Source organism: Chroicocephalus ridibundus, chromosome 10 (genome assembly GCF_963924245.1).
Source record: "Chroicocephalus ridibundus chromosome 10, bChrRid1.1, whole genome shotgun sequence".
Classification (NCBI taxonomy): domain Eukaryota; kingdom Metazoa; phylum Chordata; class Aves; order Charadriiformes; family Laridae; genus Chroicocephalus; species Chroicocephalus ridibundus.
In genome coordinates, this window is record NC_086293.1 from 3847785 (window position 1) to 3872569 (window position 24785).

The 24785-nt window shown below is 41.3% G+C and overlaps 1 protein-coding gene across 4 annotated transcripts in view; it reads right to left on the minus strand.

Annotated features, from left to right (window-relative positions):
- Nucleotides 1–290: 290 nt before the first annotated feature.
- SLC6A11 (solute carrier family 6 member 11) overlaps nucleotides 291–24785 on the minus strand; it is a 110677-nt gene continuing 86182 nt past the window's right edge. For all 4 annotated transcript variants that reach the window (XM_063348356.1, XM_063348355.1, XM_063348353.1 and 1 more), the window contains exons 8-15: nucleotides 23882–23985; nucleotides 18478–18602; nucleotides 16279–16391; nucleotides 14761–14898; nucleotides 8064–8166; nucleotides 7085–7185; nucleotides 5573–5743; nucleotides 291–3584 (exon numbers count right to left, since the gene is read on the minus strand). In XM_063348356.1, the coding sequence (XP_063204426.1) occupies nucleotides 3432–3584; nucleotides 5573–5743; nucleotides 7085–7185; nucleotides 8064–8166; nucleotides 14761–14898; nucleotides 16279–16391; nucleotides 18478–18602; nucleotides 23882–23985 (1008 nt within the window). In that variant the 3' untranslated portion in view covers nucleotides 291–3431. The remainder of the gene's footprint in view (nucleotides 3585–5572; nucleotides 5744–7084; nucleotides 7186–8063; nucleotides 8167–14760; nucleotides 14899–16278; nucleotides 16392–18477; nucleotides 18603–23881; nucleotides 23986–24785) is intronic.

A 24785-nucleotide genomic window follows, 5' to 3' on the forward strand; every position in this document is an offset into this window, starting at 1 on the left:
TTGCCCATTTCCTTTAATTTTTGAAAACAAGTAAGTAGACGAAATCTTATGCCCTTCAAAACGAAACAGAATCTTTCTTTGTGTAAAATGTTACACAAATCTTAGTGGTTGTTCATTTTTATTTTATTGTTTTTAATAATACTGCAGATGTTTCAGAAAAGGGCAATATTGTTTCTACCGCATAAAAAAAATCATCACAATATAGTTGTTTTTTTGCATTTTCCCCTTCATATTGTTTCAAAAAACCAAAACCAAAACACAAATACTATTAGGAAATTTACCCTCCCACATCCCTCCCCACAACAGAAAAAAAATTTTTTTTAAAAAATCAGTAAAGTGTTAAACAAGTCAGGTATTAAACGCACACACGTACAAGCACAGCACATTAGTAACACTGTATAATACTTTCGACCATGCCAAACCATATGTATGTGTATAAAGCTACGGGTGAAAGGGTTCATAGCAGCAGAATAGGAAGCATGTTCCGTACGAAGCACGTAGTTCCTGTGGAGATATTTGGATGAGTACAACAGTTCAAAGTACACTGACACGCTAAAAAGCACACGTCATTTTTTTCTGCTACGGCCGCGTGTGTCATGACTCAAAGGGCAATCGTGACTTGTCTGGGATTCTCATGTTGTGTCTAATGCACGGCCAGTTGAGTGGTGTGGGTTCCACCTCTTGGCACACTTCACTGTAAACATTCATGGAGTCCTGATTGCTGCAGGTAACTTCATTGAAATCAAGCGTACCCTAACAGTGCATCTGCATTTGCACACCCTTCACTGGTAAGAAAATGTGTCGACATTTACTCTGGGAGGGAACGTAATCCATCCCAAGGCCCATATGTGGCTTTGGGGCCTTAGTTCTGCAGCTCTGGTGGGTGGAGAGAAAGACCAGAAAGGGACACTGGATTAGACATATTTATGCTCATTAGAACTTCCAAAAATGTTAAGTTTTGGAGTGGGCATTTTTTCAATATCACTATGTAGCTTTCAGCTGCTTTGTTGCATTTTCTGTACTTATATACCTCAACCTGTGGTTGTAATTCTGGGAGCATTTCTCTCAGAAGTATCCTTTTCCAATGGGACTGGGATTTCCATTGGTAGCCCCCAGTTCTGATGCCAAGCTGAGGACTCCCCCTGGGGGAGGCCAGCATTCACGAGATGATGGTTCTGTACCTTCATAAAGGCACGCTCCTTCAAAACGTCCTTTCCTAAGCACCTAACGATGGAGATGTGCAAAGGCAAGCTACTTAAAATATTTCAAGTAGAATTGTGGTAGAGAAGTTCTCTCTTAGACTTCCACCTTACCACAAAAAAAAAAAACCCAAAAAACCCAATGACCAAACAAATAAGATGAAGTAAAATTAAACAGAACTGTTAGATTTTAATGATGTGACTCGAGACAAAGTGACGCTATGAAAATGCTTTTCTAAGAGGTAACTGTAAAGTCTCCAATAAATGCTGACTACAGGTACAGTTCTAGTGACTCCTAGTGAAATGTTTTCCTCCGTAGAAGGCCAGCAGCCACTTCTGCTCCTAATTACTCCAGATGCTGGTGTCTGAGCTTTGGTGATTTTGAATTGCAGAGAAGACAGCAGATTTTATGACATTTCTTCTGAGCTGTTTTAGGCTGTTGCTTGTCTCTCCCCATCAAATACTGTGCAGTGCAGTACAGTATTCCTCCACAGCTTTCTCATACAACCATTAAATAAAAAAAACACGACAAGGAAAAAAAAATCCAGTACAAATAGTAGGGTTTGGAATACTGGGAGAAGAACAAAAAAAAAACCACTTGAGAGAGAGTCTAGAGATTTTGGTACTGGGGCTAGCATTTGCATACCTCATAGTAACAGCCAGCCGTCAGTCGGATTCACATGCACAATCCTGTTTACATCGGAGGGAGTCGGTTGATACAAGTGATAGAATACAAAGGCCTGATATCACAGAGCCAATAACGCTCCTCTTGGGAAACAGAGAAGTCACAACATCCCTATCTTAGTTCCTTGATCTGCACCATATATAAATTACCTCCCGGAACTCTTGTGGAGATTAATCTCCCCAGGGAAGTGGGGGATTCCCCAGCATCGGACACTTAAGATTCGGCTGGACAGGGTGCTGGGCCTTCTCGTCTAGACCAGGCCTTTGCCAAGAAAGGTTGGACCAGATGATCCTTGAGGTCCCTCCCAACACGGTATTCTCTGATTCTGGACCAATTACTTGAGCCTTCCACCAAACAAGCTCCTACTCTGGCTTCAGTGCAACCCCATCTAGAAAGTACCCTGAAGATGAGAAAAGCTATATATTGTCATTACAGGATCCTTGATTTCTTCTGAGGGGAATTAACAGATGTACAGACGGACAGACTGGCAAACAGATAGAGAGACAGAGGCCAAGGTACGCAGAGCTCTAAACCTGCTCTTTTTTTCCTCAGAATATCTCCACATATAAAGTAACCTCGATCTCCTGTCGTACAAGCACAGACAAACACGTTTCACTTCAGGGGATGGGAAGCGTCAAGTGAAATGAAGTACTGGCCACCCAGACACTAAAGAAAATGAAAAAGCTTTAGAGGTCTCCTGAAGCAGTACACAGCATCTTAGAGACCATTAACTTACAAGAGCAGCAAAATTCAGAGCTCGTAAGAAATATTCTCTATCCAATCTCCAGAAAAACAGTGACTCAGAAGTGGGCCCATTCCACCACATTTTTAGACCTGTTGAAGCAAACGGAGGGTGGAGGGAAGGCGGAAAGAGCAGCTGCGGTGGTGCTTTCTGTCGGCTTCACAAAACTTCTGAGAAAGAAGAGCTTTGCCAGGCGCAAAGCTGAGTCTCGCAGCTGCCCCGGCCTCGGCAACGGCTGAATCGCACCCAGCCTGGGCAAGGGCCCGCGGCCTCGGCGGGGAAGGCTCCTTCGGATTTCAGCGGACTTCGGATACAGCCCACGTTTAGAGAGTAACAAGGCAACAGCAGTTACAAGGCATCCCCCCCATCCCCTCACAGTTGCTTGCAATATAAACAAAAGGATACTCTGGTCCCCTTTATATACATACATTAAAAGCTGAAATGGTCTGAAACGCTCCCACGTTAGTATGCGTATATCTATACAACATTACACCTGCCAGAAATCAAAGTAGAAAAGTTTTACAGCACATTATACAGGTCCCTCTAACTTCTAAAAAAAACATTTACTGAAATCACCATATTACAAGAAGTCATCACTAACATACCATATAATACTATTTCTTTTTCTTTTACATAATCATTACTTATATAGTAATTTAAAAAATCACTTTTAAACAAGTATACAATTTTCACTTTAAAATTAACTGGTTAATAAAATTTTGTGCAAAACAAGCCAGCCTCTATAATTAAGTGAATTTATTTATTTATTTATACAAAAAAAAATAAAACAAAAAACATAGTTCTTTCAGAAATGTGTCTCCTTTTCTGTAATGGTTGAAATGGCGCCATCTCCTTTCAGTTTGGCATCGCAGTCATTTATTGCTGCAACGTAGGCTCCTCCTCCAAGTTTCCCTCTCATTTTCAGATCGGAGCTAGGTGTAATCAACTTCCTGAATTTCTAGAAAATTCGAGAAAATGGAAATCATTATCTTTTTCTCGGTCACAGACACACATTTCTTAAACAGACTGACTGTAAAACCCTCCTCTCTTGCACGTCCCGCATCACACCAGGCCAAAGCTGGAGAATGAAGGCAAAGGCAAAGTGAATTTTCCTCCCGATTTAGAACATTCCCTTCCATGAAGAAATTCAGCACAATGCTCTGGGTAAGGCCTGGTATATGGGTACATTTGGTTTCTCATGGTATAATCAAAGAATATATACCAAAAATAGATAAACAAATGAGACTGCCAGAGCGTATTAACCTACAATAAAGAACAAAAGAAAAATATATGTGTTCAGCTGAGAACTTTCTCTTTTATAGCAATAACATCAGTAGCAACGCTGCTGCTTACAGCGTGGGGAGAAGAGATTGCTGCAGGAAGTTGGCTTCCTGAAAAGCTTTCAACTGGAATTAAAAAACCCCCTCTCATCATTCAGGTACAGAAAAGATAATGACCTGTCTGCAGTGCTTCAGACTACAAGGCAACAGGAGCCAAGATTCTACACACAAAGTCTATTTACTTGCAGAGACAGGCTAAGATTCATGCATTAAGGAGGTATTTAATGTTAAGATTTGTGCAAAAATTCCTTTTTTTGACATGCTAAGAAAACTGTATTATGGACAATTCATTTTTTGTTTATATACCCACGGTAAAGATTTTCTAGGTAGTGTCCAGGCCGTATTTATTCCGTGTTTCAATACGGACTACCCTCAGCCAGCACAAGAAGCTGCACGTTAGCTTCTCCATTCAAGAAAGCGGTAACTGTGACATAAATCCTGAGATATCCTCAGTTCTATTCAGAAGTCATACACTTTGGTTCTGAGTGGAGGATGATTTGAAAGTGTGAGTATACGCTGTGAGACAGATCTTTCAAACATACTGGATAAGTTAATGAGCCCCGAGCATCCTAGACACGGAAATTCCTGCTGTCTTGTTCCTCACGTTGGCATTATCCTAGCGAATGGCAGAAAGATGGAGAACGCATGAAGGGACTGAATAAAGTCCCTTCCATACGTGTATTGAGATAGAGGGAGGCAATACGGGGGTACCGACTTTTACTGACTAGTATCTAAGGAACTCCAGATGACAGAACCAGGCTTTTCTGGAATATGAGAAATCCCAAACGGCTCAATAAGATTTATATCTTTGTTTCTTCCATTATAGCCATCTTCACCATCTTTCTTTGGAGAAAAGGTCTTATATTTAATAGTCTTAACCTCAGCCTAGACCTGAGATAATCTGATACCGAATGTTAGTAAATTGCACTGAATATTTCTTTTTGCCTCAATTTCTCACTTAGAGAACTGTAATCAGGAAAACTGTCCCGAAGACATATGTGAGTGTTCACTACCCGGTTCCTGGAGGAAAATCCTGGCAACACAAACATTAGTTACCAAAATCATGGAAAGAAGGCAGCTGACCTGAATGAATGGCTGGTACAAACCTTCTTGAGGGATTTAGCTGATGTTACGGACATTTTAAGCTACAAATGGAGCAGGAAAAGAGCACCTTAAAGTATCGGTTAGTTTACCACAGGCTGAAATCAGTGAAGGCAAAAAAAAAAAAAAAGAAGAAATTCAGAATAAGTTTTGCCCAGGGAAATGGCTGAGTCACCATCACCATCCCTGGAGATATTTAAAAGACGTGTAGATGTGGTGCTTAGGGACATAATTTGGCGGTGAACTTGACAGTGTTAGGTTTATGGTTGAACTCGATGATCTTAAAGGTCTTTTCCAACCAAAACAATTCTATGACTCTAAGAAAACAGAGAAAATTCGGATGCCTCTTTCTAGCAGTGACTGAGAGGCCTAACCCAAGCTGCCACGGGAACAAGTACGTGGCATTGCTTTTTTGATTAAACTGTGCTTATTCTCATGCAGGTGAGAATTCACGCTCCCTTCCCACTCATTTTTTCAGTATCGTTAATCTGAAAATATATTTTACCTCTATGAAAGTGCCTTCTGTCTTCCACAGCTTAATGCAGATCCACAAAGGGATACAGATCATGGAGGAGAGCGCCATCATCCACCCTATGCCGTAGCCCCAGTCAGGGTATATATATACATTGTTGTATTTCAAAGGCTTGTATTTCACCAGGAAAAAGATGAAGATTCCCTGAAAGAAGCAGAGAAACATATTAGCGGCGTTTGAAAAAACACTGGTTACATATAACAAGAAAATAATTGACTGTTTAGGCGAGGCCAGTCTCCCTGAGGATGGAAAGTAGAGGTAAGCTTTTCAGTCAGAGAAAAAAACAACCAGCAACATCTTCTTTTATGTACAGCTTAAATAACACGTCTCAGTAGCTTCCGCAGAAATGAGCAACCTTTCAAATTTAAATCCTATTTACCTCTCGATGACAATAAAACCTGCACTTTGATGGCAAACAGTACCTGGGCAGGAAAGATTAAGTTTTGCTACCGTGAACCAGCTGTGATTAAGTAACACAAGCTGCGTTCTCTCCAACCTGTCACGATGAAAAAGGAAAGCCAAAATTTTCAAAGTTGCCTTAATCCACTGTCTGTATCTGCAGTTCTGCAGGCCAACTCTTTCATCCTCACAACAGCTCAAATATATCTGTCAAAATTCGACAGGTGTCTAATCGAGGAGTTTGGACCATTTAAGTTTCTGAAATACAGAAAAGTTACTCTGTACTTTTCTTCGAAGTGGTGAAAAAAGTGTACGAGAGCAAGCAATAGCAAGTTCATTTCAGAGTTGCTGAAAATGAGTCAGAAATTTTCCCCTTTGCAATAAACTGGCAGAGCTCAAGGGAACGTGGATCTCCACGTGCCCCAGCATCTGTGGGTTTGCAGTTGCTATCACTTATGCATTGGAGAACTGGAAGTTTTAGTACCTAATCCTCAGATTCACGGGCAATCTGGTCATGCTCCTTTTGTGATTTTTCCCCTGTTATATAGCCGTAGCAGATTGCCAGAGCTGGTACCAGTACTGTTCGCTTCTGGTACGGCACATTCCCTCCCGTTCTTCCTGCATATAGGATGTGCTCTTGGCCTCTTCTGCTACCTTTACTAGAAGAAAAAATATCCCGTCTTCTTTGAAAAACACGTAGTCACCCAAAGAGAGGGAAGGAAATCGGAGGCTGGATCAGCAAGAAAACCAGCATGAGCCTGGAGGAGCCTGAGTTATGCTGGGTAGACACAAGTTACACTCGCGAGGGTGTGAAAAAAGCCTCCGTTGTACTGGCGAATGTTCATTTAGGGCCCTGAGTTTATTTTTTTTCCTATTATTGTATATACTAGGATTTCTCACAATTCACAGAACATTTCACAATTTTTACAGATCCTATGGAGTGTTTTTTAATTAAAACATATGCTACAGATCAGTAAGTGTTTTTCCTCAACCGTTGTGAAATATCATCAGCAGCGAAATTCTAAAAACATGCCCAGAAAACCCTCTTTATGTCTAAAAGAAGCTATTTGGATATTCTGTACTTACTGCGCAAATACCTGGAGTTAAGACCATCCAGCACCATTTAATCAATGACAGTGGTTTATACCCAATCATATCTTCAATGTTCTCATAAAAGCGATTGCTGCCTGCCCAAAAAAAACCAGACGAAAAGCAGATGTAGAATGTACGTGTAAGAGGTTGTAGAGGTCAGTATTTAAAACAGTAAAAACATAGGTTCTGAGAGAGCTGCAGGGACTGCAGCTGCTGTCTCCTTCCCTGGCACATACGTCCCTGGCACCTGCTCCATGCTTGGGGCAGAGGCCGCTGCCTGCGTCTGTGTCTGACCAGTGTGATCAGGGAGTAGGAGTGGGCGAGCTGTCAAACAGAAATGGCTTCTGGTCAGTAACAGGCTGAGCAAGCCCAGTTAAAGAGGCTCTATACGTCGCAAGCTCGTGTGTGAATCCCTAGATAGCTGAGGATATGTGTGATCTGAAGTTCATACATTGTTTTACAAAGTAAAATTGTCAGTCCTTTGTGCGCAAAAACCGCTTGAGGATGTTACCATGAACATAGCCAGCGCTGTGGTGGTTTTCTCGACTTTGCTGACCGCCAGAAGCAGCAGAGCTAGGGACACTGCTATGTCCCTTTTGTGTTCATGAGGCATGAACTCTGACTCCCCTGGGTTTATCTGTGAGTGTCAGAAGTGGAGGGGAAACATGCCCTGCACAGACGCTTTGTGAGAGAAGAAAGACTTAGTGCCACCCCTACTTTCTAAGGCAGCTGGGGGCCTCCTTGGGGAAGGAAGGTGCCAGTCAGTCCTGTCAAGGACCAAGGGCATTAAAAAAAATAATCTATTGGACTACTGTTGTTATTTAGAGGGGGGGGAAAAGGCATTCCTGACTTTTGGTAGGGCATGGGAATGTGGAGGGCCCCATTCCATAAGGATACAAGGCTTTCACATTGCTTTTATGCAAATAGAAGATTTTTGTAAAACTCAAAACCACAGCAATATTCAGCAACTCACCATAAACCCAGCCTATGCAGACACACTCAAATATGGCAACAAAAAGAAGGCACATGCCACTAGCTGCATAAGAGTCAAATAACTGAAAGACGTACATCCCACCCTGAAAGACAAACACAGGAAAAATATTATTGTATTGGCACCTATAGCAATATTTTATAGCAAATATGGCTTTAATTACACAGCCAATCTGTTCGTTCCTTGGCAATCTTCCTACCAAAGCTGGGTCCTTCTTGAACAAAGAATATTCATTTTTCAGTGATTTGTTATTGTGAAAGATTTTTTTCTTCCATAGCATTTAAGATTATTCCCTATGACGGCTGAATACTGTGCATTTGCTTTAAGGTAGTAAATCCCAGAGTGGCGAGAACTACAACTGACTTGTTTCCAAAATGCTCTCCCACCACCATGCTTTTTTAACTTCATTCGTTATCACATCAAGCTGTAGACAACTACAGGTGCATTTGATCTCCAGATCACTGCACATGAAGATGGTAACAACTGGTAACAGCAGAAGAAGAGAAGGCTGAGGTACTCAACAACTTTTTTGCCTTGGTCTTCACTGGCAACCTGTCTCCCCGCACCTCTTGAGTGGATGGGCCGCAAGGCAGGGGTCTAGGGGAGAAAATCCCTCCCACTGTAAGAGACGATCAGGTTTGTGACCACCTGAGGAACCTGAATGTAGAGAAATCTATGGGACCAGACGAGATGCATCCCAGAGTCCTGAAGGAATTGGCTGATGTAGTTGCCAAGCCGCTGTCCATGATATTTGAAAAGTCATGGCAGTCAGGTGAAGACCCCAGTGACCGGAAAAAGGGAAACATTGCACCCATTTTAAAAAGAAAGAAGGACCCTGGGAACTATGGACCTGTCAGCCTCACCTCTCTGCCTAGGAAGATCATGGAACAGATTCTCCTGGAAGCTATGCTAAGGCACATGGAGGACAGGGAGGTGATTTGGGACATCCAGTGTAGTTTCACCAAGGGCAAGTCTTGCCTGAGCAACCTTGTGGCCTTCTATGATGGAGTGTCTACATCAGTGGACAACGGAAGAGCTACGGATGTCGCCTATCTGGACTTATGGATGAGGAATTGGTTGGATGGTCGCATCCAGAAGGTAGTGGTCAATGGCTCAATGTACAGATGGAGACCGGTGACAGGTGGTCTTCCTCAGGGGTCCATACTAGGACCAGTACTGTTCAGTATCTTCATCAATGACATAGGCAGCAGGATTGAGCGCACCCTCAGCAAGTTTGCAGATGACACCAGGCTGAGCGGTGCAGTTGACAGTCCCAAGGGACGGGATGCCATCCAGAGGGACCTGGCCAGGCTCGAAAATTGGGCCCATGTGAACCTCCTGAGGTCAGCAAGGCCAAGTGCAAGGTCCTGCACGTGGGTCAGGGCAACCCTCAGTATCAGTACAGGCTGGGGGATGAAGGGATTGAGAGTAGCCCTGCCGAGAACGCCTTAGGGGTGCTGGTGGATAAAGAGCTGGACATGAGCCAACAATGTGCGCTCGCAGGCCAGAAAGCCAACCGCATCCTGGGCTGCATCAAGAGAAGCGTGGCCAGCAGGTTGAGGGAGGTGATTCTGCCCCTCTGCTCCACTCTGGTGAGACCCCACCTGGAGTCCTGCCTCCAGGTCTGGAGCCCTCAGCACAGGAGAGACATGGACCTGTTTAGCGAGTCCAGAGGAGGGCCACAAAAATGATCCGAGGAATGGAACACCTCTGCTGCGAGGGCAGGCTGAGAGCTGGGGTTGTTCAGCCTGGAGAAGAGACAGCCCCAGGGAGACCTTATTGCAGCCTTTCAGTACTTAAAGGGGCTTATAAGAAAGACTGGGACAAACTTTTTATCGGGGCCTGTTACCAGGGTAAGAGGTAATGGCTTTAAACTAAAAGAGGGTAGATGTAGACTAGATAACAGGAAGAAATTTTTTACACTGAGGGTGGTGAAACAGTAGCCCCATCCCTGGTAGATGCCCTCTCCCTGGAAACATTCAAGGTGAGGTTGGACGGGGCTCTGGTCTGGTTGGAGACGTCCCTGCTCATTGCAGGGGAGCTGGACCAGATGGCCTTTAAAGGTCCCTTCCAACACAAACTATTCCGATCCCATGATTCCGTGATTCTAAGATGTGGGGTCTTGTTTTTGTGTCTGTGCAATTAATATGTAAAAGAATTAGTTAAAATGTGGGGAAAGAAGGTAAAATCTGTAGCCGCTAGAATCACTCTCCAATGGCACAGGGACTGTAAACGGAGTACACTGACCTACAAATGTAACTCACAGCCTTTAAGTTCCATTACTTAAATGAGTCATTATTATTTGACAAAAAAGAAGTGAAATAAGAATCTCCCTGACTCCAAGCAAGCTTTTGTAGAATCTTTTCCTAACAACTTAAAAATTATTCTCCAAATGGCTTTAAAATAGCAACCTTTGTGCTTCCAGAAAAGAGAGCAACCAAAACCAAGCAGTGTATAAGTTAGCATGGCACCCAGACACAACGCGCACGATGCTGTCAGTGATCTGTCATTTTCTGCATTCAGTGGTGCCACAACACCAAGCAGTATGAAAAAGGTAAATGTGCTCAACTAAGACATCCTCACTTACTTTCTGTTTGACTATGACTCAACTGTATCACCACATTTGTCAAAGACATAATTCTTTTCCTCCATTCCTGTATTTTTCTCTTGCTTATAACAGTCAGAACTGTTCAGGGAACTGAGTGGCTTTCTACAGCCTTTGCCTTGAGGCAAGATGAGCAGGAAGCTTATGAAGTTCAATTAATTACATTATGGATAACCTGACTATTAAAATTGTATTAATATTACACTACTTTCTATGCAAGATCCTTAATCTTTTATCACATGTGTGTTCAATATTGAGATAATAATGAGGAGGAGATTCACAAAATATCATTTCAATGGAAAGGAATCCTAAGACTTACATCTCAGGCAATTTTCTGCAGATGGAAAAGAACCCTATAAAGACAAAAAAACCTAAATCAAAACCAATACCTATGATTTCCCCCTTTTTTCCTCTGCATCGACTGACTGAAGGTAAGTTAAGATGGACTCTGTAAACTAGAAATCCTGTCTAAATCTTATGGAACACAAGAATGTTCTAAAGTTATTGTATATCAAACTACATTGATGTTCAAGCAGGCATTTGGCAAAATTAGTGCTGTAGAGTTTGGAAATGACCGTATATCTGAACGAGAAAGTTTTCCTATAAGGTAAAACACCTTTTATGACTAATGCAAAGCCTGAATAAAATCCAGGGATGTGTACTTAGGAATGCAGGAGAGGATCAGGACAGAGCTGGGATATATATTTACCCTTGCAAGTCTCACTCCGTGCTTTGATGCCTTACTGAAGTACCGTGGAATGGAGGGTTCTCTGCCAGCGTGTCATTTCTGCATTGGGCGACGGCTACTTAGATTGCCTACTTGGCGACGTCAGTAAGTCACATCTCTCAGTGATAATTTATGCCTCTCTAGTGATACTGAAAAAAAAGTGTTTCTCTGTCCTTTAAGGTTTCCGTTGAGCAAAACGCTATAGTAAAAGCACTGTGGAATGTCAGCCCTCCCAGACCAGAATGCAAATGTTGAAGTAAATTTTTTTCAATTGAATTACTTTTTTTTCCTCTTAATGCAGATGCTTTGTTGATGACGAGCTACATTGCTTTTAGTCAGCTCTGCCAGCTGACTGCTTCCCAAAATCTCACCAGTGAACGCCTTTACTGCAAAGAGTTTGCTGTCAGGTTCAGCAAATATCTGAGCGAATTGCAAACGTACAGATCAACCAACTAAGACAATACAGTGTAACGAAAACAATTCCACAGAATTCCTGCAAGAATATTCCTGTCATTTCGGAGAACTTGCTTCCTCTTCACACTTCATGCTTCTATTTGTTTTAGCCTGTACATCTCGATAATGTACCTCTCAGTGCTCTGCTTAACACTTGTGCTGTGGGAGGAATTATTCCAAAATTTCCCCGTTTTACACAGCAAAGACAATTTATATTACCGAGGATAAGAATGACTACACGCAAATTGGTCCCTGTAAGGTTGCTCTGCTCCAATGCTCACCTTACAGGGACACACATCTGGAAGGAATTCTTTATCAACCAGCGTCAATTCCTCTGTTCTCACAGGGAACCGTGGCACGTAATACCTTTCATACACTGACAATCATAATTCCAGTTTAAAGCCAGAAGTATTGTTCTTGGAAAAACTCTTAGAACCTCACTGTTGTGATGGATAGAAATCTTTCTCAATTTTCAGCCTAATTATTCACAGCCAGTTTATACACCCTGGGTTGGGTTTGAAGGAAAGGGAGCCATTCTTTTTGCAGAGACAGTTCACGTTTATACTCGCTGTTACACCTATGATGTACTTACTTACAGAGAGAAATCTTACACCCTTGCTGATACTATCATCATTTTGCTGGTTTCTGGTAAAATTGGCTCTGTACTCCCAGGATCATCCTCACTGCTCTTGCTTTCCCTGCTCTTCCAGTCAGAATACAAATATTTGGAGTCATACATCATATTTCAGTGGGACCATTACCTTCCCCAGTCATGGGACTATTCCCACCTCTCAATTGGAAGTACCTTCCCAGAACATCTAAGAAACATAGTTTTTTGTCTACAGCATGTTTGTAGTGCTTAGGTTCACATCCAGATCCTTCTCTCTCCTAACCGCTTTCAATAGTAGAAATGTTTACTGCTATATGGACAACCTTATACCTTGTGCTACTGCAGTCTACCCCGTCTTTAATACTCCAGCCATCCGGTCCTTCCCTATCATTATACCTCCTTCTGTGACCCCGGAACATCAGAGTTAATGAAGCCTGATTTGGACTTAAATCTTATAGCTAACTGTAAGCCCTTATACCTCATGCACTCATTAGGCTACAGGTTTTTTTGTGAATCCTTTGTTTTTTAACGAAAACTGAACTCACGCTTTGTTCTTTTGAACAATAAGGACACTTCTAGGACTTCTCTATCTGGCTGCCAACTTTCATGGACGTTGAACTTCTTTGAAACTTCTGTTAAATTGACTGAAATCTGCCAATAGGTTCAAAATTTAAATAAAGAGGGAATACATCACCAGAGAGCTAGTCGCGTGTAGCCAATGACTATATGTCACTTGTTTCCGTGGCGAGTCAACTACAGATACTGGATAAAATTGCTACCAAGCGCTGCCTGTGTAACTTCACTAAGAATCTCATTTCAGCCACTGTCTCTTTCAACACCAACAGTCAGCATCTCCTCTTTGTCCAGTGACTTGTACCAGTCTTTTTCTTTTGAATAAAATTAAAAACTTTTCTTGTGGTGAATTTTTAATTCCTTCACTGAAGTATATAAGATTTCTGTTTAACTGCATTTGCTTCATACAGAGCGTCATATCTCTTACCAGAGAAAGAGATCTGATTAGTCTGGCACAAACCGTCACTGAAAGAAAAATAAGTTTCATATTGTCCTGGTTTTCCACTTTCCTCCTCATCTTTAGTTATACTTTCCTTGAAGGTGTATTTACAGCTACTATATTCTGCGTAGTTGATTTATTCTGTTCCTTGTAAAAGCTTGCAGTATGCAACAATCTAACGTGCTTACAATTGCCTAACACCTTTTTGGGGTGATATTTGCTCATTTTCAGTACAAAGCAATTTGGAAAGCACATAGTCTAAGGTCTGTGGATCTCTGCAGAGTGAATTTAAGTGACCCCAGATGAGTTTGTGAAGCCGTGAGAGGCTGCTTCACTGGGAACTCCTGCCTGAGAGTGCTGCACAACAGAGACACGTTGTGGCCCTTCACGGCTAATACAGCCAGGCTTCCCCGGACACACATTCCTCAGACATTTAATTCTACAACTCCTCAGACATGAAATGTTTTTCTTTGTCTCGCTCCCTCGTACAGGGAAGCTCCAATGGCCCGGCAAGCAGAAGAATATGGGCAGAGGGGAGGGTGGCCTCTGCCCCTTGTCCTCCTGTTTCGGAAGGGTAACACGAAGGAGAGGAAGACCATTGATACGACTCTCTCTGTAAAGCAAGACTGAACTCCTGACAAGTACCAAAGGATCCCAGAATCCCTCCCCAACCTGGGTGTCAAACACAGTAGGTGCCACATGTCGTATCATGAACTGATGGGATGGACTGACACCCTCAGAATTTGTGGTTTAGAACATCCCAAAGCAAACACCTTGGTTTGTTGGAATTTTTTTTTCTTTCTTTTTTTTTTTTATTCTTATGAAGCAATTTCTGCTCAGAGATTGGCTGTATTGATTCACCTGGCCTGGTGATATAAAAATCAAAGATGTTTTACTTTTCTGTTTTCACTTTGCTTCATCTTCTTTATTGATCTGTTCATCCAAAACGTAGCTGTTCTCAGACTGGTCTGCCCAGAGTAAGTAGGCAGAAACCACATTCAGTGCATGTGGTTGGCTCGTGCAAAGCTGATGGAATTTCCTTGGCTACGTAACTTTGATTAAAATATTTCCTAAGCTCTACCGAAAAACTGAGGATACATTTCACATTTCAAATGTTACACAGTAGCTGAGAACAGTCTCTCCAGTATTTTGTAGTCATATTCCTCACAGGGAAATTTGTCTATGGCAAATGTTCTTGCATTTCACATGTAACGATTATAAACAGAAACCCGTTTCCTTTTTTCTGCAGTAGTACAACAAAGCACGTCTTACCTCAGTTAACATGATTAGGCCAATGAAGTATGACACAATGGAAAGGCCGAGAATCAACAGTTCTCTTCTGTAGCCCCTTCGGAAGATCTTTGGGTACATATCTACAACAGCTGTCACAAGGCTTTCAACACACACGAACTAGAACAAATGACAGGAAAGTACAAATGAAATATGTGTCTCATCTGCTGCTGGGATTTGGATTTGCTACCAAACACTTCAGATATCCTTATATCCAAAGAGCCTGAATGAGCCCTGAGGACACTCAATAAGTGGAAGCTCAAACTGAGAGGAACATCACTTCAGAATTAAAAAGTTCAAAGCTGTGGATTTCCAGTCCACCACCAAATTCAAATAGTTGAATCCACTAATATTATCTCAGAATGCATTTGCCCTGTAGCAGAAGGATTACATAAAAATTAAATCTTTCATATGTGGCTTGAACGGGACTTAAATAATGTACAAACCATTCATAGGAGTATTTCACTCCAAGCATCCTGCACTCGTGTCACTCAAAGGCACGATATGCCATGCTGCGCACCTTCAAGCACTGCTAAATGAACTGCAGGGTTTTTGGAGAAGCTCTCTCCATTTTACAGAAGAGAGAAGTTCCACAAAGCTATTAACTGCCCAAGCCAAGTGCATCTAATGAAGGAGGGAAGGAATGTTCTTATTAACTTTAAATATTAGCAGAAAGCTAGAGGCCTGAGCTTCTGACTCTGGGCTCTGGAGCAAGGTTTCTAAAATAGGCACCAAAACGAATGCCCAAAAGTAGACGACATAAAGCCTGCTTCATTGGAACAGTCAAGAGGAGAATTCAACAACTGCTCATTTTAAGAGAGACTTATAAAAATTATTAGATCAGGAAAAAGAGCAATTATTAAAACATTAAGTTTAATGATTGGAAATGTCATGCAAAATAAGCACTGAAGAGCTTTATTTTACAGTGTACAATCATAAACTCTCTGAACCAAATCATGCTGAGAGCTGAGCTGCATGCTACAAATGCCAGCTACTTTACATTTTTCATCAAACAGCTTTCACAGTTTTTATGGTCACATAGGAATGACAACTTCTACGCTGTCACTTTGCTGCAGAATATAACTATGCATTTCTTGCTATGGTACCTTGAAGTATAAGTACACCATAGGAACTTACATTATCACTATCGGGTATTCAGTTTCAAAATTCACTGAAAAGTGCTTTAAAAATGGGAAAAGACGACACACTGGTATTTTACTGAACTGTGAATTTTTATCACCCATCTTTAAGTTTAAACCGATTTCCATGTTAATAATGAAAGCTTTAGTCAGGCTGAATCCTTTTTCAAAGTAAATCGTGAAGGAATCTCCAGTATCACGTGACTAAGATTTAAAATAAGGAACTTGGATCAATAGTTTTAAGCAAGGAATTAAGTTAGGGTTCATTCTTTCCTCAGGTTAGAGGCTGTTTCTATCAAGGGTGCTGATATACACATGCTAGGGAATCTGACAAAATGTTTAAATAGCGTTTATTTCATACCTGACTATCTAAGCCAAGGAATATGAGCATCATGAAGAACAGAGTTGCCCACAGAGGAGAAAGAGGCATCATGGTGACAGCTTTAGGGTAAGCAATGAATGCAAGTCCCGGTCCTGAAAAGGAAGAAAAGAAAGGAAATATTTATACTTGTGTCCTGGGTCTGGCTGCGATGGAGTGAACTTTCCACATAACAGCCTGTAGGGTGCCGTGTTGGGATTTGTGGGTAGAACAGCACTGCTAACACCAACATTGTGGCTATTGCTGAACGGTGTTTGCACAGCATCACTTATTAAACCACCTTTATCTGGACCCACCAGTTTTCTCACTTTTTCTCTTCCTGGCGAGTGAGTGAACAGCAGTGCGGGTGCTCAGCTGCTGGCGAGGGTTAACCCACCACAACTTGATTGCTCTTTTATGGCAGATAAGAGCTGCTAAATACAAGATGGAGAACCTCGACAAACTCTACATCTCTACTAGTCTAAATATTTGGTGATGAGGCACATCAGCTCTGCCTACATCTTGTCCAAGTGTTTGAAGGTCAAGACTTCTGTTAAGCCATCACTGTACTTTATGTTCTGCTTATTCTTTGTGTGGCTGTACATCAAGGCTCACCTACCTGAATAAAGAATAGCACGAGGTCCTGTGATTGCCTTATATAACTTATTAACATAGTCAGCAAGCTTTTTGTTTCCCCCTAAGACAGGAGTGTATCTGACGTTTTATGCAAGAACACAGGCAATGGTCAGAGCTGCATCCTGGAAGCCATACATGGTGCTGGCCAAACGTCTGCTGGTTTGTTCAAAGCCTGCTCTGCATTTCTGAGTGCTGCTGCTGGTACATAACATTAATTCGTTGGCTGAGTATTTACAAAAATCTTTAAAATAGAACATTGTTGCAACAGCAGAGCTCAGAGCTGCTAAAATACCATCTCACCTTGCTCATATTTTCCTGTTCTTATTTACCTGTGCCCATTTTTCAGCTGCTGCGGACTCCCATGCTGTAGCCGCTTTTATTGAAGTCAGCCAGCTTTTAAAGCAGGGAAACAGAGGTGATATCACAAGGCTGATAAAGGAGTACCTCTGTGCTCCTGCTGCAAGAATTTCAGCGAAGACCTGTCAACACATTACTGCTTTTTCACTGAACGCAGGATTTGCGAGCTCCTATAGTTTCTAGAGTTGCGGTAGCCTTTTAACTTTTTTCCATATAGCTTCTACAATAGTATAGGCCAGTTGTCTTGGGGGCTTTAGGAAAAGAGAAATATTTTCCATGACAGTATCAGTGAAGCTCTACTTGCTTTGCAGTTTTCCTGCTGCCCTTGGCTAACTTCACGAGAGTCATTTCTCCTTCTCAACACTTCAGCATTATATTGCTTGTCTTTCTGGGCAGTGCTCCTGTTCTTCTCGTTCTGTTGAGTTTTAAGTGATGCTTAAAGATGTTATATCTGCGAAGGTCTTAAAGAGTAGTTAACTTTCATTACATGCCTAACTCCAAGTGATGGTAATAAATGTTAGGTGTTAATTTCTCATTGAGCAGGCCTTTGTGACTTTCTGGACTCAAACCAAGAACTTTTAAACTTAATCAACCAGAGTGTCTCAATGTATGTCCCCGGGAGAAAAACTTACTGACATTAGGAGATGGCATGAGCCATCTGACCGATAGAAATCTGTTCTTAGGCTAGCGTACATTAAGCAAGACTTCAGAGGACTTCCAAAGGTTTCTCCTAGGCAGCTAGTTTGTCATTACTTTAATAGCTATGTCTTTTTTTTTTTTTTTTTCCCCAGAAGGAACAAATATTTGTGTGGGTTTTGGTGTGTCTCATTTAAAGAAAACTGAATGCTCCTTTCATGAGGATATAACACCCAAGGGGCATAACTGAGCAATATATCTCTGCTAAACAATCTTCTGGATGCTCAGCTTGAGGAAGTTTGTGTTACAAGACCTCCTTGACTCTATGAGTTTGGTGCTACGCACAGTAACATTAATATTTATCACACGTAAATGTATGACCATAAAAACAGTTAAGAACTCTTCTTATAGCAGTTATTCCAATGAGTCAGGTAACAGGTTTTATAAGAGGAGTTTTGTAAAACTACCTGCAAAACAGTCAGCTTATCCATAAGACAGCGGCACAGACTAAGTATTCTGACAGCAACTTCTGGGCATTTTTTGTTAACTCAGAAAACTGCTTTTGGAACTTACCTGATTCTGCAACTTCTGCAATGGGCACGCCTTGTTCATAAGCCATAAATCCAAGAACTGAAAAGATAGCAAAACCAGCAACAAAGCTTGTGCCACTGTTCAAGCAGCAGAGCATGATGCAGTCTCTGAAAATAGAAATACAAAACACTGCAGTTGATCTCCAGAGCCTGGGTTTCATTCACGTACTAAGCCATAGGACTAACAGAACCCCGAGCTGCAGGGATGGACGTGAAGTTGCTCGTTAAGAGTGCGGTCCCAGGCAATACTGTGCCTGAGAGCCATCAGCCAGGCACAAGCACTTCTAGGAGGGTACCATCATAATACCCTTGTTGTGTTTTAACTGCCTGAATTGCAAACCCCTTGCTTCTCACTTACTGGTTTTCGATAGAATCTTTAAAATACATGTAAAAATACTGTAAGAATGGTGTTAACAATTTTTCTACAGTAGTTGTAATAATATATTCCAGAGGATATGAACTCATTTATAAACTATATTAAAATGGCAGCAATTTGTTTCCTGGAAAAAAATCTTATGGTCAGATCTTGGCTAATTCTATTCTGGTTACAGTATACTGGCAATATGTACCCATACAAAATACAACTCAGTTTGGTTTAGAAACTTCTTTTAGGAAGATTTGGTAATGAAAAGCACCACATATAATCTAAGAAGTGCGTACATGCCTAAAAAAGTGCCTAACAAATAGGCAAAGACAGTGCAGGGACACTGATCTCTCAAACAGCAAACAGTGACAGTTACAAGGCCAAGGTGAAGAAATATTTCTTCTCTCAGATTGGAAACGTCACAGTAGTAAATCACTTTAAAAAAAGGGAAAACACTCTTGCAGAAAGGTGTGATCTTTCCCCAGAGGCTGGTGAAATATCATTGTTCATCCTGCTTTCAGACAGCACTTCAGGCTTGACAGACAATGAGGTAGGAATGATTTATCATGACAGTCAATCTTTTAAGACTGTTTGCTACAAGAGACAGCTGTGTACTTGAGAAAGCAATAACCTAACCTAGATGCCTGAAATTCAATTAGGATTCTAAAACACAGAAGCACAAGGCAAGCCTGTAGCTGTGTCAAGCCTATACCTTACTCTGGTATCTATGAGAAGAAACGACCCTGTGAAATCTCCCAGGTTCTGATCCCACATCTTCACTAATGTTTCCCATCTTTATCACAGATTTGTAGTGACTTTTTGAGAATCAGAGACCATTCATATTTTTGAAGTCCTGGCATATATTCCAGCAAAACGTCTTTGGTCCAATCTCTCTGTCCTCTTGCTTGTTTTGTTTGGTATTTTTATCCTGTAACTTTATCTCATCAGTTTATTAAGTTGAAAGTGAGGTGACCAGTTCCAGCATCTTACTCCTTCACTAGTGAGCCCAGCACTGCCTCCCACATCGGCTCAAAGCTCTTCCTGTTGGGGACTTTGCCTCCCCTTAGCACCAGGGCCGTTCCCAACAGCAGGAAGCAGCCACATGCTTCCATGCTGCAAAGCGAGCCATCAGCTCAACTATGGCCAATGGGAGGCTTTGGCTCTCTCTCATCACCTTATCTACGGTTAATTTTAACCATTATTTTGAGAACGCTTTTATGTTTTCGTAATCATTTCATAGGAAAAAAAATTCCATATTGCATATCATCTGTAAATCACCAAAAACTGTCCAGAAATGAAAAAGAGTGAATACTCCCATTTGTAAATCAAGACTGAGACATGGAGAAGTCCAATGATGCTCACGCTCCTTTCATGCATGGACTCTCTCTACACTGTTTGTCCATTAGTGGGGGTAAACAGGTCCTTTAAAACACTTCCTGAAAATTCTGAAAACGGTCAGAATTCTAACCTGTTGTTAATTTGCTTTTCATATGAAATTGCTTCCTGTAGTTATGCACAGCCAGACTAGTTATAAGCTTTGGATCTTTTAAAGCAAAATAGCAATCTAAAAGAAAGCAACCAGGAGCACGGAGTACTTTGTGTTTTGCAGAGAAAGAAAACAGAGAAAAATATCATATTCCTAACCATTTTTCTTCCTCAGCACTGAAGTAGCTCTGGAGAGATTCTCACCCCAGCCTATCTCACCTAAGAAACTGGTGAGTTCAATGCTGGGAACTTAAAACTAAGTGTGGTGAAACTCTGTCAATAAAAGATGTCAGAAAGATGTATTTTTTAATCCTTTGGGGAAAAAAACCCAGGCACTACTTCAGTGGGGTGGATCTGGCTGCTCAGCCGTCATATGATGCTTCCATTCGGAACAGCCTGTTTTCTGCAGATAAGATTTATTTTAGATAATTCCCAGGCTTCAAATGCAGCCCAAACAACAAGATATTTTTCGTCTGGTGAATGGTGTGGCACAGGACATTTGAGAGCTGCGGGTTCCTAACCGTGTGAAAAACAGCTCAGCTGGAGACACATTGCTCCCTGTGCACCTGCAGTTTCTGCTGCTCCCTCTTGAAGGAAGGTCCTAGGACAAGGCCCAAGCGGTTTAAGCCGGACAATCCTATATAACTACACCATCCGTGAGACAACAAGAGGACCACAGACATTTCTCCGCTCACAGGGAAGACCCATGAAACACAGTGCCATGGTACAAAATAGTTATGGGTGGATATGCATTTCTCCAAGGAAATGGGCTAAAGCCAACCTAAGGGGGTTTCCATCATCTCCAGTTAGCCAGGTTCCTATTCTTTTGACATAACACAGCCACAGCTCCACCATTTTCTTCCCCAGTTAGGCAGTCACAGACTGACCACTCGGTTCTCTAGGGACCTAGCAGTGTTTCCTGTCCTAACAAAAATATTACCTCTGATTTTCATTTCCATCCTTCCTTTATCTTTGTAGGAATTCTACTGACTCCTCAACTCCTCCTGTTTTATTCCCTTAGATACAAGTACGTAACCTGTAGGTCAGTCATTTTTTCTGCTACGGGAAGGAAAACTGGGCAGGGGGGATCTGGATCCATTGATTGTGAAACCAATGAATTTTAAAACACAAATGCCAAAGAACCATTGGAAGGAGAAGATGAGGTTTATCTAATTTTCCATCCATTTTTTATAAGCATCCTTGGTAGGGAAGCATCAGAGCCTGACTGAAGCTCAAACTGATTTCAAATGAAAGGAAAACTTCAAATTTTTATGAAAACTTCACATTCTTCAAATTAATGTCTTGCCAATCACCTGAATAATTCAAGACATGCGTTCCTTATCTTCTCCCTGCCTGACAGGCAGGATACTGCTGGAAATTGATTCTGCCTTCCTTCAGAAGCTTCTCTGATTAGAGAGGAGAGCCCACAGAGCCTTTTTGCATCCCTCCAGTTACTTCATTGCCCTTATGGATGCCCTCAAGACCAATTTTACCATTCCTCTTTTCCTCTTAGACTAGAAGCTTGATAAAGGACACACCTTCAATCCTTAAAAGTTTTGTCCGTTTGTTGACAGCGCATGAAGTCACTGATTTACCTTCTGCACCCCAGCAGCAACGCAGCAGCTAAGCCCTGCTGTGTACATGGGGCTCATGCATAAAAATGGTGCTGCTGAGGTGCAGCCTCCAGCACAAAGGAGTGGTGCTGAGAAACCAAATGGTGTTTCCCCCAGTGGGGAACGGCAGAGTGTCCAGCAGGGAGCTGGATCGGTTCTGCAAATACAGAGCACGCGGAGCAGGAACAACAACATTTTCCTTTTCTGTCTGCTGAGGTTGTCTGTCTGAAGTTAATCCATCCCTTGGGAAGGTCTGAGTGGATTAGGAATTCTTAGCTTGCCAAAAATTAGAGGAAACACATCAGTACACCTTTCTTTTATTTATATGGGGAAAACATTGCCTGCTGATCGTACTGCCGTTACTTTAATCTTCTCATAAGAGTCACTTTGGATATCAACTGTTGTAAATCCAGGGAGGATCTGTATTAACGTATTACAACGAAAGATAAGTAAGGACAATAAAAATTCATTTCCTATTCAAAGATGTGAAGTGACTTGTTTGCAATTCATTTACAATGTTAATGAATTAGATCAGGTTGATAATAAGGAAAACCCTTGTGCAGTTTATTTTCCAGTTTATTTTCCACTGCAACTGTCCCTTAGAAAAAAACATAAATTAGTAAAACGGAGTGCAAAAAGAGTGGAAGTAGATGTTACAAGCAGCCAGTGCACTGCGGGTATTGCAAGAGGCAAATCCATAGCTTAATTTTAATTTTTTTACGTGCTAATTAGCATACAAATTTAATTCTGCTTTCCATTGCAGAATTGCTGCGCTGTTTTGCTCTGCTAACAACCCCGTTTGACTCGGCCACTTTCTGCAGTTAACTTCTGTCCTACTTGTTCCCTCAGACTTCTTAAGAAACATACTTTGGGACACAATAAAATCTGTCCTATTCGGGAAATTTGTGAAAACATTTTGTTAGAGGAATTGTGAAGCTTGGCTTTAGTAAAAAGTATTCTGTGGCAGCATCTTGCTGAGGAGCTTTAGGAGAGAGCTGATGATGTTTTTACAACCTACGCTGCTCGGGTCAGAGGAAAAGAAGGGAAATTACGTGAGGTCTCTGATCACACCTCAAAACCCCTGCTTTTTGTCATGAGTTACAAAACTGCAGTCAAAAGATTACTGCAGTCCTTGAGGCAGTGACAGACTGGTTCCTAGATGGGATGCAACTGGAAAGAAATAAAAATTAAATTAAGAGAGAAAAGAAGTAGAGCCTTTGTTAAAGGATCACTTATGCTAATTAGGGAAACCTTTGATTTCCCACTGTTCTGTAGGGGCACTCATTACCCTCTGTTGGGGCATCTTGATCGTTATTCTGAAAGAAAAAAGTAGTGCTCATGTTCCTGCCCATGCCAATAAAATGGAACAAGGATTTTGTGTGAGTCATATCCTTTTGACATTGGTTCAGGAAAGATTAAAACCTACTGAAGTCATTACCAATTTCCTTACTGATTTCTATAAAGATAAGCCATGAAATGCTATCCATTTAGACTGTGGTCTAGCTAGGAGCCAGTAAACTATATGGAAAAGTGACATTCCGAGCACAGACCAAACTCAGGTGAGTTTTAATAACCGTTTTTGGTAGTTGTTTGGTTTTTTGTAAAGGAGATATACATTATACAATCAATACACATGCAATTATGTATGTATGGAATTCAGAATATTATACGTGGAATTGTGTATACCCGTGTGTACCGAGTGGCTTGTGGCTGGGCAAGGGTCGGATACGATCAAAAGGGATGAAACCACCAATTTTGGAAAAGAGAAAAATTACAGATCTCTGTTCTACAAAAACACGTGCATACGCTTATGATTACTCATGCAAATAGCTAAAGGAAAAGGGAGGTACTTCTGAGTGAAGCTAAGTATGTGGAGACTTCCATTGCTGAAACTTAACGTAAAAATAAAGTGTGGAAGATATTACCTGTAGCAGTTGTTATTATAGTTGTTGTAACTTCCCAGGGCTGTCAAGCATCCCAAGCAGATCGCGTAAGAGAAAAATATCTGTGTACCAGCATCCACCCACACCTGAAAACAAAAAAAAATGGAGTGGTTAAAAAGATGTCAAGAAGGAATCACCTTTATGCATATATTGACTGCAGATCTGCAGAGGCCACTGTACAGGGTGAGAGCGTCCAGCAAAACTTTTGTAAGTCACAACCTTAAAGAAATACGCTTGGAGTTAAATTCCCCTCTCCTTCCCAGTGGTATAGACAGGGATTAACTCAGCTGGTCTTCACAGGTTCAGCCTAATCTAAGTAGAGAGACAGAATTTCTGGAGAAGAACCTCACCCAGTATTAATTCTTTAATGGTTTTATTAACACTATAAGGTGTTAGTAATTGCAACCTAAATAGAATCATCTGCATTTATCTCAGTCTCATCAGATAATTATTTATTCAAATTTTAAAATTTACTATGAAAAAATACTCTAAAGACAAAATATGCCATTCATAGATAACATACAAATGAAGGTGGGGAAAGAGAAGAGACAACTTATCCAGGGACAGGGGGTTTTTAGCAATACTTAATGACCCCAATTAGGCACAAGGACGTGGGTGTTCTGGTCACTCTTCCATTAACAAATAAAAGTTCTGTAGAGCTTAGCAAGTAAATAGCTTTATAATATCATTATGGTAACATTTATATCCTAAAATGATGCAAATATTAAATTCTAAATCAAAGAAAAGGGAAAAAAAGGAACATGAGCTGACACAGTGAGATTATTCTCCTCACAGCAATCTCAGAATGTTAATATAACATGCTTTTTTTTTTTTTACTTTAAAAAATACGCCAACAAAGTAGTTCATTTCATTTGACTAGAGCCTG